Source organism: Salmo trutta, chromosome 6, assembly GCF_901001165.1.
Source record: "Salmo trutta chromosome 6, fSalTru1.1, whole genome shotgun sequence".
Lineage (NCBI taxonomy): Eukaryota > Metazoa > Chordata > Actinopteri > Salmoniformes > Salmonidae > Salmo > Salmo trutta.
In genome coordinates this window covers 22868921-22885960 of record NC_042962.1, presented here as the reverse complement: position 1 = coordinate 22885960, position 17040 = coordinate 22868921, and the positions used below count along the sequence as shown (strand labels likewise).

Sequence of the window (17040 nt, the reverse complement as noted above, 5' to 3'; positions counted from 1 at the left end):
AGACGTGTGTTCTTCTACAGCTAGGCTAGATATAACAGATATAGCTGCCCAGTCAGACGGTACTGGCTCACTGGTCACAGGACAAAGACCACTACAGGCGAGAGATGCATAGAGCACGGATCGGGATCGTACAGCTAGTTGAAATGTACACCTGTATACACAGGGTTTTATTTTGGTTGAGCTTGTTAAAATTCGATTTCCCCAAATCATAAATGCAGTGTGCAGGTATACTGGGAGGGTACAGTATATGCGTCGTGCTTGAGGTCCCATGCGTACAGCTCAGCACAGTTGTCTGTGTCGTCTCCTTTACCCATGATCTCATTCTGACGAGTAACTTGCTGAGCAAACCACTGGCTGGCTGTCCTGTCTCCGGTATCTTAAGCCCTGTTCACACTGCAGACCTTAATGCTCAAATCAGTTTTGTTTTTCAAACCTGACTGTCCAAACAGCAAGTTATAGTAACAAAGGGTGTGTAGGCTTATTGGTGGGGGTGCTGGTACTTCCTTTCTCTCAGAAGGTATGTAGCAAGCTAAGGTCAAAAATGCCTGCCATGGACGTTTTCCAGTTGATTTGAATGTTCAAAATCATAGTGCAAGAACACTTTTAAAGCCTCAAAGGATAAGATGATGCAACTTTAAAAACAAGTCCTTTTTGGCTAGCCACAGCAGTCAACTAGCTAGCTAGGTACTGATTAGCTTTCTAGCACATTCACTAACTTGTTTGCAAACAATTAAGTTAGCTACCAAATGTTCTTGTCAAACTGTCAACAGAGTAGCTAGCAAGCAACAAGATATGCCAAATAACAGTCTAAAAATCACTTGTGGGCAAATAAATCAAATTTGACCGTTCAGACACACACAAGTCGCAAGGCCAGGAATCAGATTTGTATATGACTTCCAAACATCTATGAAGGGGGTTTGAAATGTGGCTTGAAATATCAGATTCCATGTGGCAGATTTGAATATGCAAAAACATTTGATTTGAGTCACTTCAAACTGCCAATGTGAGCAAGGCTTTAGAGAATAGACCACTTCATCTCTCCCTCTATCCATCTATGTCCCTCTCTACCCTTCATCACTCACTCTTTCTTCCTCTCCATCGCTCCACTGTCACGCCATCCTTATGTCTCCATCCATCACTCCCTCATTCCATCCTTCCATCACTCCAGATTTTCTCATCCGTCACGATGGCTCTATTAATCCTTCACTCCTCCTGTCAGACACCTCTCCCTTCCTCTCCTTCCTTCATCCCTCTCTCATCCCGTCACCTCTTTTTCTGCCCCCAACTAAACCTGTGTAAAGCCCCCTCTCATGCCTCCAGGTATCCAGATATGAGCTGTAACCCTGAGACGCCATGTTGTCTAAGAAATTACTCATGAGGGGAGCATCCGGACCAGCTGTGAGCCAACACACACACACACACACACACACACACACACACACACACACACACACACACACACACACACACACACACACACACACACACACACACAGCGTCACTCTGGTTACCAGTGGTCTGAGACAGAGAGAGAGAGACAGTCAGACCAGGATATCACAGTCCAACTGGACATTAGAGAAAGGTAACATAATGGTGTCTAACGCTGAGTATTTGGCCCATCTAACCTCTTAAGCCAGCAACTCGAATCCAGCCCTTGGGGAAGCCCATTACTGACATGTCCCACTTGGCACCCTATTCTCTACAGAGCTCTGCTCAAAGGTAGTGCACTATGTAGGGAATATGGGTGCCGTTTAGGACAGCCTCTGTGTTCTGATATCTGTCTAAGCACGAAGAGCCAGCATCCCATCCACATTACATCAGCTGCAACAACAGTCTGTTAGTGAGCTTCTCTACAGCACTCAACTTCTGGACCAGTTACCATTGATAAAAGTGGCTGCCCATTGATGAAAACCAGAATGATATGCTGGCTCTTATCTTGCCCTCAGAAGGGCTTATTGGGGTGATGATAGCATCAAGCTGAGGGGACGGCCATCTTGCATCAAAGACTGGCCATATTTCAGGCTGCATTCCTCTGTCTGTTGGCCAGTGTAAACATGGGGGCTTATTTTGAAAATGGTTGATGTGTTCGTGCTGAAAAGCTCTCTGCTACATTACACACAAAGACATACACCCTCATGGAAGCCAATGTGTCACGTTCGTCATAGGAAGGAGACCAAAGCGCAGCGTGGGTATCGTTCCACATCTTTTATTTTAATGTGAAACTTTGCAAAACAAACAATAAACTACAAACAAAACACACACCGTGACGAAAGAGGTGCAACATGCACCGACTCAAAATAATCTCCCACAAACACAGGTGGGAAAAACAACTACTTAAATATGATCCCCAATTAGAGACAACGATGACCAAGCTGCCTCTAATTGGGGATCATACAAAAATCCCAACATAGAAAAAAGAAACTAGAACCAAAACAACATAGAACTAAATAAACTAGATAAACCCCCCCAGTCACGCCCTGACCTATTCTACCATAGAAAATAAGAGCTCTCTATGGTCAGGACGTGACACAATGTCTTTATACTGTCATACTTGGCCATTCCTTCACTGTGGCACTAGGACCCATTAAGGGGATTAAAATGCAATCACATTTCTGCTTTCTTTTTCTCCATTCAGATTGTTCTCTCTCCCTCTCGAAGTAGCCCACGGTGTGTGATTTCCAGCAGCCCCAGGGCTTGGCTGATCTCCGTTAGCAACCTCCATTGTTGTGTGTTTATTATGGTCCTGGCAGTGGCACCCTTTAGTGTGGTGGTGATGTGGTGGTCCACGTCCCAAATGGCACACTTTTACTTATATAGTGCACTACTTTTGATCAGGGCCCCATAGGGCTCTGGTCAAAAGTCAAGCACTATTTTGGGAATAGGGTGCCATTTGGAATGCATACCACCACTGGCCATGCCTACACCCACACAACCTGGACACTGTGGCTCTGAACCCGGCACAATAACCTCCCGACTTCGCACTTCCATTAAATTAAGGCATTGGTGAGAAAGGAGCTTAAACTGCAGACCTTTTGAGCATGACGGATCACCTAAATTTCCTCACCAAATGCAAATATTCACCACCAAAACTATTCTGTTACATTAAAAATACATTTGACAGTAAACCATTCAGCACACCTGTCCCAACAGAACAGCTCTGTAACATAAACAAAGAGTTAGTAGAGGGGAGTGTAGGGGCGTTGAGCGCTGGTAACTGGCTAGTAAACGTTATTCTATTACGTCTTTAAAGGGAGACGTGTTAAAGAGGAAATGACAGCACTGAGAGACTCCTGTAACTCTGCAGGCCTCTTCTGATCAGCATGGTGGATCCGTGCGTCACACACACACACACACACACACACACACACACACACACACACACACACACACACACACACACACACACACACACACACACACACACACACACACACACACACACACACACACACACACACACACACACACACACACACACACACACACACACACCCTCCTCAGGGAACAGTCCTCCTCCAGAAGTCCTGGGCTTTCTCACGGTTTCCTTCAGTAATACACTGCTGCTACTCGCTGTTTATTATCTATGCATAGTCACTTCACCCCTACCTACATGTACAAATGACCTCAACTAACCTGTACCCCCGCACACTGACTCGGTACCGGTACCCCATGTATATAGCCTCGTTATTGTTCATTTATGGTGTTACTTTTTATATTTTTTTACTTTAGTTCATTGGATCAATATTTTCTTAACTCTTCTTGAACTGCACTGTTGGTTAAGGGTTTGTAAGTAAGCATTTCACTGTAAGGCCTACACTTTTTGTATTCGGCGCATGTGACAAATAAAGTTTGATTTGATTTAATATAGTTCACTAATACAGAGCCTAATGACAGACAAACATACATACAAACTATGTGGACACCCCTTCAATTTAGTGGATTCGGCTATTTCAGCCACACCCGTCGCTGACTGAAGTATAAAATTGAGCACACTGCCATGCAATCTCCATAGACAAACATTGGCAGTAGAACCGCCTTACTGAAGAGCTCAGTGACTTTCAATGTGGCACGGTCATAGGATGCCAACTTTTCAACAAGTCAGTTTGCCAAATTTCTGCAATGCTAGAGCTGCCCCAGTGAACTGTAAGTGTTATTATTGTGAAGGGGAAACGTCTAGGAGCAACAACGGCTCAGCCGTGAAGTGGTAGGCCACACAAGCTCACATAATGGGACCGTCGAGTGCTGAAACGCATAGCGCGTAAAAATCATTTGTCCTCGGTTGCAACACTCACTACGGAGTTACAAACTGCCTCTGGAAGCAACGCCAGCACACAAAGTTGTTTGTCGGGAGCTTCATGAAATGGGTATCTATGGCCAAGCAGCCGCGCACAAGGCTAAGATCACCATGAACAATGCCAAGCGTCTGGCTGGAGCTGTGGAAACGCGTTCTCTGGAGTGATGATTCACACTTCACCATCTGGTAGTCCAACAGACGAATCTGGGTTTGGTGGATGCCAGGAGAATGCTACCTGCCCGAATGTAAAGCGCCAACTGTAAAGTTTGGTGGCGGAGGAATAATGATCTGAGGCTGTTTTGCATGGTCCGCGCTAGGCCTCTTAGTTCCAGTGAAGGGAAATCGTAACGCTATAGCATAGAATGATATATATTCTGTGCTTCCAACTTTGTAGCAGCAGTTTGGGGAAGGCCCTTCCCTCTTTCAGCATGACACTGCTCCCGTGCACAAAGCGAGGTCCATACAGAAATGGTTTGTCGAGATCAGTGTGGAAGAATTTGACTGGCCTGCACAGAGCCCTGACCTCAACCCCATCAAACACATTTGGAACACCGAATGCGAGCCAGGCCTAATCGCCCAACATCAGTGCCCGACCTCATTAATGCTCGTGGCTGAATGGAGTCCCTGCAGCAATGTTCCAACATCTAGTGGAAAGTCTTCCCAGAAGAGTGGAGGCTGTTATAGCAGCAAAAGGGGTGGACCAACTCCATATTAATGCCCATGATTTTGGAATGAGATGTTCGACGAGCAGGTGTCCACATACTTTTGGTCATATAGTGTATCTAGTGCACACACGTTTTTATTGTCACATACACCGGATAGGTGCAGTGAAATGTGTTGTTTCACAGGGTCAGCCTTAATAGTACGGTGCCCCGGGAGCAAATTAGGGTTAAGTGCCTTACTCAAGGACACAAACAGAATTATCACCTTGACGGCTCCGGTATTCGAACCAGCAAGCTTTTGGTTACTGGCCCAACGCTCCAACCGCTAGGCTACCTGCCGAGCTATATTTGGCTACCAGTTATGTGTTTTAGCTGTGTTCAGTGCCTTTTTTCATAGCAATGAATTAATTTTTCATTTTATATAGATTTTTTTTTACATTTTATTGCTCTGAGAGTCTACTGTAAAATTACAGTGCAAATCGTTGCATTCAAACCACCTTTTGTCTATAACATAACATATAAAGCAGTTTGTGACAGTAATTTGTCTCTAAGGGATAGACCCAGGGGGGGGGGTCCCCTCACAACGACACTGTGTCAAGTCAGACTAAAATGGAGTATGCAGTGCAACAAACATGTACTACAGTATACAGGCTTGAAACACACTACGGCCTCTCTTGGAGCTCATTTGTAAAGACATAAAAAATCTTTGTAGAAGTAATTATCTGGGTAAAGAACACATTATGGTGGTATAAATCTAAAACCACAAGATGAGGAGTCGTTACAAGTTGGTCATTACGTGTGATAAAATAAAAAACCTCTGACGTTATCCAAACAAACCTTTAGTTGGTCAGTTAGTTTTTCACGTATAACTCAGTGTAAAACAAAACAGCAACCTGTGGCATAAAGGGGATTTCAGTTGAGGGGAATTCAGGTTTATATGGGCACTCCCCAAGGATAAGTACTCTGACCACCAGTTTATTTTAGGTGTTCCTCAAGGGACCTACTTCTGACTGGCTGCTCAGGAAAATGGGATTTAACGGGCACTTAAAGAGGGTTTATCAAAAAACAAACAGCACATTGGAGACGAGGTGTGTAAAGTATGTGTGTGTGTGTGTGTGTGTGTGTGTGTGTGTGTGTGTGTGTGTGTGTGTGTGTGTGTGTGTGTGTGTGTGTGTGTGTGTGTGTGTGTGTGTGTGTTTCACGTGTGACTGGCTCAATCAGCACGACAGGATGTCATCCGTCTTGGCACTTACACTTTACAGACAAAATAAAACCACACTCATTCCAACACTTCTGGATCTACAATGGAGTATTGTTGGCCACAAACTGCAAACTGCACAAACTGCTTTTTCCCCAGGGTCATATTATGAAGCATGTAGTCTGGCGTTTAATGACGACAGTACACTGCAGTACAGAAAAGCAACAAAGTGATTGACTAATAACTCAGGATTATTACAAGATGATACCAATACATAAAAAGGGTCATTTGTAGTTATGCCAAGTCTTACAAAGCGTTATACCTATAGACTCATGGGTCAATTGGCTCTAAGGTAAAGGTGTTTCCAATCTATTTTGTCACTGGAAGGAAATATAAAACATGCTAAGTTCAAGTGCCAGTATACGGATACTTGGGGGATTCCAACAGAGATTTGCCCAAAGATAAATATGAAATTAAAGCCATAAATATGTCCTTTGGGGAAAGGTTTGGCATACCTTTGGTGGAATCCTTTTACATGGATTATGTGGCTTTTACAATGTATTGAGCGGACCATAAAGAGACACAGAGACAGCTAGAGGAAGAGGACAGTAAACCATCACATCCTGTCTTGAGGAAGGAGGTCTGTACTCTACTCTGGAAATAGAAGCAGAAATCCTCTTGGACAATGACCATCAAATTAGCATTTTACAGTCAGGAACAAGGGAAGAGGATAGAGGGAAGGGTGGAGGAAGTGAGGTGTTTGACCCAAGACAGTGATTATCATCTTCGTTACTGTTGTAAAAGCACAATGTGCTTTTTAATGCATCTAAATAGACACAATGCATAACGTCGTCTACTGTAAAAACCATTGACCCTCAAAAACTAGTCTAATTGACAAGGATTCAGTCAGGACAAAAAAACTACGAACGAAATTCAAATGCCAAGCAATGGTATCAGAAGTGAACAAGAGAAACAGTAAAGCCTTGATTATCACCCACATTTACAACAATACAATCCTTTCAGTTCCTGTAATTCATTCATTCACTCCCTTACGGCTTTCTCAATGCTTTCACACCCTCTGAGAGAAGCAATGGTGAATATGCCACCTCAAATGTCAAGTTATGGGGGCAGATTATATCAACACCTCAGCTAAACAAAATGTTTTTGATTCCCCATCATTGACTACTAGTGATGGTCTCATTTACTGGAGGAGCAGTAAAGAACGACAGTGGATGAAACCATGACATTTGTCACAAATAGTAGAGAAACCGTTGAGGATTTATATTGAATGCTGTAGTAAATGTACCGTAACAGCAATAGTTAAAGTTCTGTTACCACAGGCATCATGTAAGAACAGTATTGTGGGAAATTCAACCCTCAGAATGCAATGTACCTCCATAGAATATATATATTATTTTTTATTTAACCTTTATTTAACTAGGCAAGTCAGTTAAGTCAGTTATTTACAATGACGGCCTAGGAACAGTGGGTTAACTGCCTTGTTCAGGGGCAGAACGATAGATTTTTACCTTGTCAGCTCGGGGATTTGATCTTACTAGTCCAGCGCTCTAACCACTAGGCTGCCTGCCGCCCCATTTCATAACAGAAACTTCAATGAATATACAGTGGGCTCCAAAATTACTGGCACCCCTGACTGGCAATGCACAAACAATGCTTAAACAAATATAAACAATATAATTATAGAGATAAACTCAAAATACCAACATATGAGAAATACTGTACTTTATTAATGTTTCAATGGAACCAACCCAAATAATTTATTGATTTAATTAAAAATCAGTGTCCTCCAAATCAAGGTTTCACAATTAATAGCACTCTTAAAGATTATTGTAAATAACATTTACCAAAATTAAACCACAAATTAAATTTCACTTATTTAAGTTTATATAAGCCTTAAGGAGCTATATTGAGCCATTACATCACTTCCTGTTTCACTAGGGTATAAAGATGAGGTAACACACTGTCATCCCACTGTCATCCAACACCATGAAGAAAACAAAAGAACTGGCAGTTCAAAAGAGACAGATGGTCGTAGACCTTCATAAATCTGGTAATGACAACAAGAAGATCCACAAACGATTGAATATACCACTGAGCGCTGTCAGGGCAATTATTAAAACATTCAAAAGATATGGAACAGTTGAAAACCTCACGGATAGAGGACGCAAATGCATTTCCCCCCCCCAGGATAGGGAGGAGGATGGTGAGAGAAGCAACAAAATCCCCAAGAATCACTGTGAAAGAATTGCAGGCCTTGGTGGCGTCTTGGATTCACCAGGTTTTAAAAAAATCACCATCAGACGCCACCTCCACAACCACAGGCTCTTTGGAAGGGTTGCCAGAAGAAAGCCCTTAATGACCCCAAGACACAGTCGCAAGCGCTTGGAGTTTGCCAAACGTCATTTAAATTATGACTGGAAGAAGGTGCTCTGGTCAGATGTGACCAAAATTAAACGTTTTGGTCAGATGCAGCATCGAGAGGCACCTCATACCCACGGTGAAATATGGAGGGGGGTCAGTGATGTTTTGGGGCTGTTTTAATTCCAGAAGTCCAGGGGCACTGGTTAAGATTGATGGCATAATGAATTCCACCAAGTATCAGGCAATTTTGGCTGACAATCTGGTTGCCTCTGCCAGAAGGCTGGGACTTGTCCGTAGGTGGACTTTCCAACAAGACAATGACCCGAAGCATACCTCAGATCCACACAGAAATGGTTCTGTGACAACAAAATCAATGTTCTGCCATGGCCATCTCAGTCGCCGGACCTCAATCCAATCGAAATCCTGTGGGCTGAGTGGAAGAGGGCAGTTGATAAGCGCAAACCCAAGAATGTGAAGGCTCTTGAAAGGATCTGCATAGAGGAATGTTCCAAAATCCCTGCAAATGTGTTCCTTAACCTTGTCAAACATTACAGGAAGAGACTCCACGCTGTTATCCTTACCAGAGGTGGTTGCACTAAGTACCAAATGAGGAGTGCCAATAATTATGAAACTTTGATTTCGGTTACATTTATTTTGTATTAAATAATTGTATGATTTTGGTTGGTTCCAGTGAAACATTAATAAAGTACAGTATCTCTCACATGTTGGTATTTTGAGTTTATCTCTCTAATTATATTGTTTATATTCTTTTAAAGTATTGTTTGTGCATTGCCAGTCAGGGGTGCCAGTAATTTTGGAGCCCACTGTAAGTGTAAACTGCTTGACCCTTTCGCTTTAATTTATTTGGAGCCATTGTATAACAAATAAAACCAACACAGCACTTCTAAATGTGCAGTTTATCTGTCAAGTAGTCAATAAAAACTACTTGACAGAACTCTTCATGTCTACACCCAGGAAAAAAATATATCGAAGGAACACACCATGTCTGTGTCACAAATGGCACCCTATTCCATCCAGCCCCATAGGGCGCTGGTCAAAATGAGTGTACTATATAGGGAATAGGGTGCATTTGGGATACAACCACAATGTTCTATTATCAGTCCAATTGAAATAGTTACTAAAATCTATTGGATTAATGTTCTGTCTCAATCGACACCATTCATAAAGGCTGTTTTTTCAGCTGCCTCCACAACCTTGTAACCTAATAAAGTACCAGTATAAAGTGTGTCAACAGTTCTCGCTAGGTAATAATATCGTAAATCCATAACGTCGTCTGCATCCCACATGGCACCCTATTCCCAATGTAGTGCACTCTGTTTGATAGGGCTCTGGTCAAAAGTAGTGCACTATGTAGGGAATAGGGTCCCATTTGGGACAGCCATTGAAAACATTTGTAGATTTAACAGCTGGCTTTATATCCGTTGGTGATGTCATGGGCTGTGGAAGTACCTAGGTATCCTGATAGAAAAAACATGACTCATAACGGTCACTTATCAATCAACATGTTATAGGCTTACACCCATCGTAAAATTCCAGATATGGCTCCATTTGACACCTGAATGGAAAAGTCAACAGTAAAAGTAGTTAAAATTCTCATTTTACTTCGTACTCTCATGCCTATCCATTTCAGCCACCTGTACATACTGTCCACAGGCCTTTGAGTGACTGTCGCCTCTTACAAGATTAAGATTGTGTTACATGTACAACATTTTGAAGAAGGTGTGTAATGATTTCCTTTAGCAGAGCTTTTAGAGATTTTTACTGTCAGGGAGACAAGAGAGATTTCACAAGGGGTACACACACGGCCTGCAGCCATCAGCTGGTCCAGCGAGGGAGTGTGTAACTATTGCTCCTCACCACAACCTCTGGTTTCCTGTGTGAGGGCCTGCGAGGTAAATAACAGCAGGACAGAGACAACATTCCTACTGCACCGTCCCACATGCGCAAGCAGTGGCGCACACATACACGCTGTAGAGTAAAAACACACATACAATCTGGCAGTCAGTTCCCACATCTGTCAATTCTCCCCTCCTGTCCTGAGTCTGACACACTCATGTCCTCTCTTCCGCCACACTGCGACTTCCTCCATTTCACAAGTCATAAACAAACACGCCGACGCTTTCACTACTGGCTGCCATAGACAACCACTCCCAAACCTCCCCTACACACACACACACACACACACACACACACACACACACACACACACCACACACACACACGCACACACACACACACACCTGACTGTATGACGAACTAGCAGTAGGAGTGCTCCCCTTCTTTAGTCCAGACATACACAGATTGATTTGCTTATCATTCATTACCTCGGTCACTGTTTATTTCTCTCCCTCCCTCCACCCCTCCCTCCCTCCCTCGCTTTCCTGACCAACTGGCCAGCTGGAGAAGGGGGAGGGATGGGGAGCCTCCCTCTCCTCCACTTGAACAGACCAAACAGAAAAACAGGGTGCAGTTGGGACATGCTGACAAGTGTAAGAGGACCAGCGGTGTTAAGGGTCACATAGGTTACCTTGGCAACACAGGTTTGGGCAGTTCCCTTCACGGTGTAGGTTACTGCAGTATAACCACGGTGGCTAAAAGACTAGAACAACAAACTGAAGCATGTCCTCATTAGACCACCAAAAAAAGGCAGTTGGTAATACTTCTATGCCACTGGGAAACAGGTTAAGATTAGGATTAACCCTTTGGTATACAGTACCAGGTTTGTACACACTTACTCGTTCAAGGGTTTTTCTTCATTTTTAGTATTTTCTACAGTGTAGAGTAATAGTGAAGACATCAACACTATGAAATAACACATATGGAATCATGTAGTAAACAAAAATGTGTTAAACTGTCAGGCGGTGGGTGTAGCTGGTGCATGAAGTCAGGCGCAGGAGAGCAGAGATGAGTGAACAACGCACTTTACTTGAGAAAATAGCACAAAGTAACAAAACCAATGTGCGAACAATAATGGTCGCCATACAACACGGGTGAACACAGCACCCGGAACAAACCAGCCGGAAACGTACCGACATTAACAATAAACAATCACACACAAAGACATGGGGGAAACAGAGGGTTAAATACATGACCAGTAATTGGGAAATGAAAACCAGGTGTGTGGGAAACAGACAAAACCAATGGAAAATGAAAAGTGGATCGGCGATGGCTAGAAGACCGGCGACGCCGAGCGCCGCCCGAACAAGGAGAGGAACCGACTTCGGCGGAAGTCGTGAAATAAACAAATCAAAATATAGTTTATATTTGAGAATCTTCAAAATAGCCAGCCTTTGCGTTGATGACAGCTTTGCACACTCTTGGCATTTTCTCAAGTAGCTTCATGAGGTAGTCACCTGGAAAACATTTAAATTAACAGGTGTGCCTTGTTAAAATTTAATTTGTGGAATTTCTTTCCTTAATTCGTTTGAGCTAATCAGTTGTGTTGTGACAAGTTAGGGGTGGTATACAGAAGATAGCCCTGTTTGGTAAAAGATCAAGTCCATATTATGGCAAGAACAGCTCAAATAAGCAAAGAGAAATGACAGTCCATCATTACTTTAAGACATGAATCAAATCACATTTGTCACATGCGCCGAATACAAGTGTAGACCTTACCGTGAAATGCTTACTTACAAGCCCTTAACCAACAGATCAGTTCAAGAAGAGTTAAGAAAATATTTACCAAATAAATTAAATAGTAACACAATAAAATAACAATAACGAGGCTATATACAGGTGGTACCGGTACCGAGTCAGTGTGCGGGGGTACAGGCTAGTTGAGGTAATTTGTACATCTAGGTGGGGGTGAAGTGACTATGCATAGATAATAAACAGCCAGTAGCAGCAGTGTGTGTGTGGGTGGGTGGGGAGGGGGTCAATGTAAAAAGTCTGGTGGCCATTTGATTAATTGTTCAGCAGTCTTATGGCTTGGGGATAGAAGCTGGTAAGGAACCTTTAGGTCCTAGACTTTCTCTGCTACCACTTGTCGTGAGGTAGCAGAGAAAAAAGTCTATGACTTGGCTATCTTCTGACACCGCCTATTATATAGGTCCTGGATGGCAGGAAGCTTTGCCCCAGTGATGTACTGGGCCGTACGCACTACCCACTGTAGCGCGTTACGGTCAGATGCCGAGCACTTGCCATACCAGGCACTGATATAACCACTCAGGATGCTCTCGATGGTGCAGCTGTAGAACTTCTTGAGGATCTGGGGACCCATGCCAAATCTTTTCAGTCTCCTGAGGGGGAAAAGGTTCTGTCCTGCCCTCTTCACGACTGTCTTGGTGTGTTCGACCCACTCCACTACAGCCCCGTCAATGTTAATGGGGGCCTTTTCGGCCCTCCTTTTCCTGTAATCCACGATCAGCTCCTTTGTCTTGCTCACATTGAGGGAGAGGTTGTTGTCCTGGAACCGCACTGCCAGTTCTCTGACCTCCTCCCTATAGGATGTCTCGTCATTGCCGGTGATCAGGCCTACCACTGTTGTGTCGTCATTAAACTTAATGATATAGTGTTGGAGTCGTGTTTGGCCACGCAGCCGTGGGTGAACAGGGAGTACATGAGGGGACTAAGTACACACACAAGGGGCCCCAGTGTTGAGGATCAGAGTGGCAGACATGTTGTTACCTACCCTTACTACCGGGGGTGGCCCGTCAGGAAGTCCAGAATCCAGTTGCATGAGGGAGGTGTGTAGTTCCAGGGTCCTCAGCTTAATGATGAGCTTCGTGGGCACTATGCTGTTGAATGCTGAGCTGTAGTCAATGAACAGAATTCTCACATAGGTGTTCCCTTTGTCCAGGTGGGAAAAGGCAGTGTGGAGTGCGATTGAGAATGCATCATCTGTGGATCTGTTGGGTTGGTATGCGAATTGGAGTGGGTCTAGGGTGTCCAGGAGGATGCTGTTGATGTGATCCATGGCCAGCCTTTCAAAGCACTTCATGGCTACAGACGTGAGAGACTATGGTGGTCTGCTTGAAACATGTACAGTTGAAGTCGTAAGTTTACATACACCTTAGCCAAATCATTTTAAACTCAGTTTTTCACAATTCCTGACATTTAATCCTAATAATAATTTTGTCTTAGGTCAGTTAAGATCACCACTTTTCTTTAAGAATGTGAAATGTCAGAATAATAGTAGAGAGAATGATTTATTTCAGCTTGTATTTCTTTAATCACATTCCCAGTGGGTCAGAAGTTTACATACACACAGTTAGTATTTGGTAGCATTGCCTTTAAATTGGTTAACTTCGGTCAAACGTTTCAGGTAGCCTTCCAGAAGCTTCCAACAATAAGTTGGGTGAATTTTGGCCCATTCCTCCTGACAGAGCTGGTGTAACTATGTCAGGTTTGTAGACCTCCTTGCTCGCACACACTTTTTCAGTTCTGCCCACAAATTGTCTATAGGATTGAGGTCAGGGCTTTGTGATGGCCACTCCAATACCTTGACTTTGTTGTCCTTAAGCCATTTTGCCACAACTTTGGAAGCATGCTTGGGGTCATTGTCCATTTGGAAGACCCATTTGCGACCAAGCTTTAACTTCCTGACTGTCTTGAGATGTTGCTTCAATATATCCACATAATTGTCCCTCCTCATGATGCCATCTATTTTGTGAAGTGCTTTGGGATGGTGTTTTTTGGCTTGCAAGCCTCCCCCTTTTTCCTCCAAACATAATGATGGTCATTATGGCCAAATACTTCTATTTTTTTTTCATCAGACCAGAGGACATTTCTCCAAAAAGTACAATCTTTGTCCCCATGTGCAGTTGAAAACCGTAGTCTGACTTTTTATGTTGGTTTGGAGCGGTGGCTTCTTCCTTGTTGAGCAGCCTTTCAGGTTATGTCGATATAGGACTTATTTACTGTGGATATAGATACTTTTGTACCTGTTTCCTCCAGCATCTTCACAAGGTCCTTTGCTGTTGTTCTGGGATTGATTTACACTTTTCGCACCAAAGTACGTTCATCTCTAGGAGACAGAACGCGTCTCCTTCCTGAGCGGTATGACAGCTGCGTGGTCCCATGGTGTTTATACTTGCGTACTGTTGTTTGTACAGATGGGCGTGGTGCCTTCCCAAGGATGAACCAGACTTGTGGAGGTCTACAATTATTTTTCTGAGGTCTTGACTGATTTCTTTTGATTTTCCCATGATGTCAAGCAAAGAGGCACTGAGTTTGAAGGTACCGTAAGCTAAGAGTTTACTTAAAGCACATTATTTTGGTGTGTTTTATTGCCTTCTAAGCGTATTCATTCATATCACCTTGTAAATAGGATCCTTATTTAATGTACGTGGTTGAGGTATGCTATTGAAGGGGCAGATTGGGCCCTTATGAAGGACTTGTGTAATAAATCTCTTGCGGTGCTTGGCATGGTGTTGACTACATACTATACATGTACAGTACACATCTTTGATTGCAGACATGAAAGCACATTCCAGCTCAGTTAGGTTGTGATGTCCATAAATTGTAGACGACAGGAGCGGCTAATGAGAGATATGGGTGGGGCTAACACTGACACTGTCCTCAGTGAAAGAGGTAGAGAGAGAGGAAGGCCTATTTGAACAGGCTTCATCCGAGAAGGGAAGAGAGCGTAAATATTATAATTTCACATATACTTGTAAAGAAAAGAGTACAAAGTGCTAACCACTCTATGTAAATAGGAAATTACCAAAATACCAATGTATCCCTTTAATATCAGGATAAACTAACAGATAAAGAGAGAGTATTGGGTAGGGCTAGAGAGCGAGCGAGGGCTAGAGAGCGAGCGAGGGCTAGAGAGCGAGCGAGCGAGGGCTAGAGAGCGAGCGAGGGTTAGAGAGCGAGCGAGGGCTAGAGAGCGAGCGAGGGTTAGAGAGCGAGCGAGGGCTAGAGGGCAAGCGAGGGCTAGAGAGCAAGCGAGGGCTAGAGAGCGAGCGAGGGCTAGAGAGCGAGCGAGCGAGGGCTAGAGGGCAAGCGAGGGCTAGAGAGCGAGCGAGGGCTAGAGAGCAAGCGAGGGCTAGAGGGCAAGCGAGGGCTAGAGGGCAAGCGAGGGCTAGAGAGCGAGCGAGGGTTAGAGAGCGAGCGAGGGTTAGAGAGCGAGCGAGGGCTAGAGGGCAAGCGAGGGCTAGAGAGCGAGCGAGGGCTAGAGAGAGAGCGAGCGAGGGCTAGAGAGCGAGCGAGGGTTAGAGAGCGAGCGAGGGTTAGAGAGCGAGCGAGGGCTAGAGGGCGAGCGAGGGCTAGAGAGAGAGCGAGCGAGGGCTAGAGAGAGAGCGAGCGAGGGCTAGAGAGAGAGCGAGCGAGGGCTAGAGAGCGAGCGAGGGTTAGAGAGCGAGCGAGGGTTAGAGAGCGAGCGAGGGCTAGAGAGCGAGCGAGGGCTAGAGGGCAAGCGAGGGCTAGAGGGCAAGCGAGGGCTAGAGGGCAAGCGAGGGCTAGAGAGCGAGCGAGGGCTAGAGAGCGAGCAAGGGTTAGAGAGCGAGCGAGGGCTAGAGAGCGAGCGAGGGTTAGAGAGCGAGCGAGGGCTAGAGAGCGAGCGAGGGCTAGAGAGCGAGCGAGGGCTAGAGAGCGAGCGAGGCTAGAGCGAGCGGGCTAGAGAGCGAGCGAGGGCTAGAGAGCGAGCGAGGGTTAGAGAGCGAGCGAGCGAGGGCTAGAGAGCAAGCGAGCGAGGGCTAGAGAGCAAGCGAGCGAGGGCTAGAGAGCGAGCGAGGGCTAGAGAGCGAGCGAGGGCTAGAGAGCGAGCGAGGGCTAGAGAGCGAGCGAGGGCTAGAGAGCGAGCGAGGGCTAGAGAGCGAGCGAGGGCTAGAGAGCGAGCGAGGGCTAGAGAGCAAGCGAGGGCTAGAGAGTGAGCGAGCGAGGGCTAGAGAGCGAGCGAGGGCTAGAGAGCGAGCGAGGGCTAGAGAGCGAGCGAGGGCTAGAGAGCGAGCGAGCGAGGGCTAGAGAGCGAGCGAGAGAACTGGCCAGGTTCATGTTTCATGTGGCCAGACCCTAAACCTGCCCTTGACCTGTCTGTCAGACGGAGGAACGGAAGAAAGGAGAGAGACTGAGGGGGAAGGACGGCAAGCTGATGATTGACACACTTGACATTGCCTCCCCTCCCTTCAATAGTGTCCACTTAGCGTTAGCTAGGGCTGGTATGATGTACCTGCACCAAGCTATGTTTCATCCTATAGCTCGTTCTCCATCTTTTTTAATAGTGAGCCAACATGTTTTCAGGATTTTTATTTCCATGACTGATAAAAACTAATTTCTCATCTCTCTGCAGCAGACAAACACTCAGTGACCAGTTTAGTAGATACACCAACACGTTAATGAAAATGGTGCCCGTAGATTGTTCTATAAAGCAGGTAGACAGGCATCCAGTTACTGCTCGATTGTACGTTAGAATGGGCAAAATGAGTCCCCTGTGGACTGACAATACACTGCTGTTTAGTGAATCCCCTGTGGACTGACAATACACTGCTGTTTAGTGAATCCCCTGTGGACTGACAATACACTGCTGTTTAGTGAATCCC

The 17040-nt window shown here is 44.9% G+C and overlaps 1 protein-coding gene across 2 annotated transcripts in view; it reads right to left on the bottom strand.

Annotated features, from left to right (window-relative positions):
- The window catches only part of c6h8orf34 (chromosome 6 C8orf34 homolog), a 246429-nt gene that overhangs the window by 25368 nt on the left and 204021 nt on the right, over nt 1-17040 (bottom strand). Inside the window, exon 16 of one of the 2 annotated variants that reach the window (XM_029755796.1) lies at nt 11869-11910. The exons of the other annotated variant lie outside the window; for it this stretch is intronic. Coding sequence (XP_029611656.1) covers nt 11907-11910 — 4 coding nt within the window. The 3' untranslated portion in view covers nt 11869-11906. Of the gene's footprint in view, nt 1-11868; nt 11911-17040 lie in introns of those variants that run through there. 2 annotated transcript variants of the gene reach the window in all.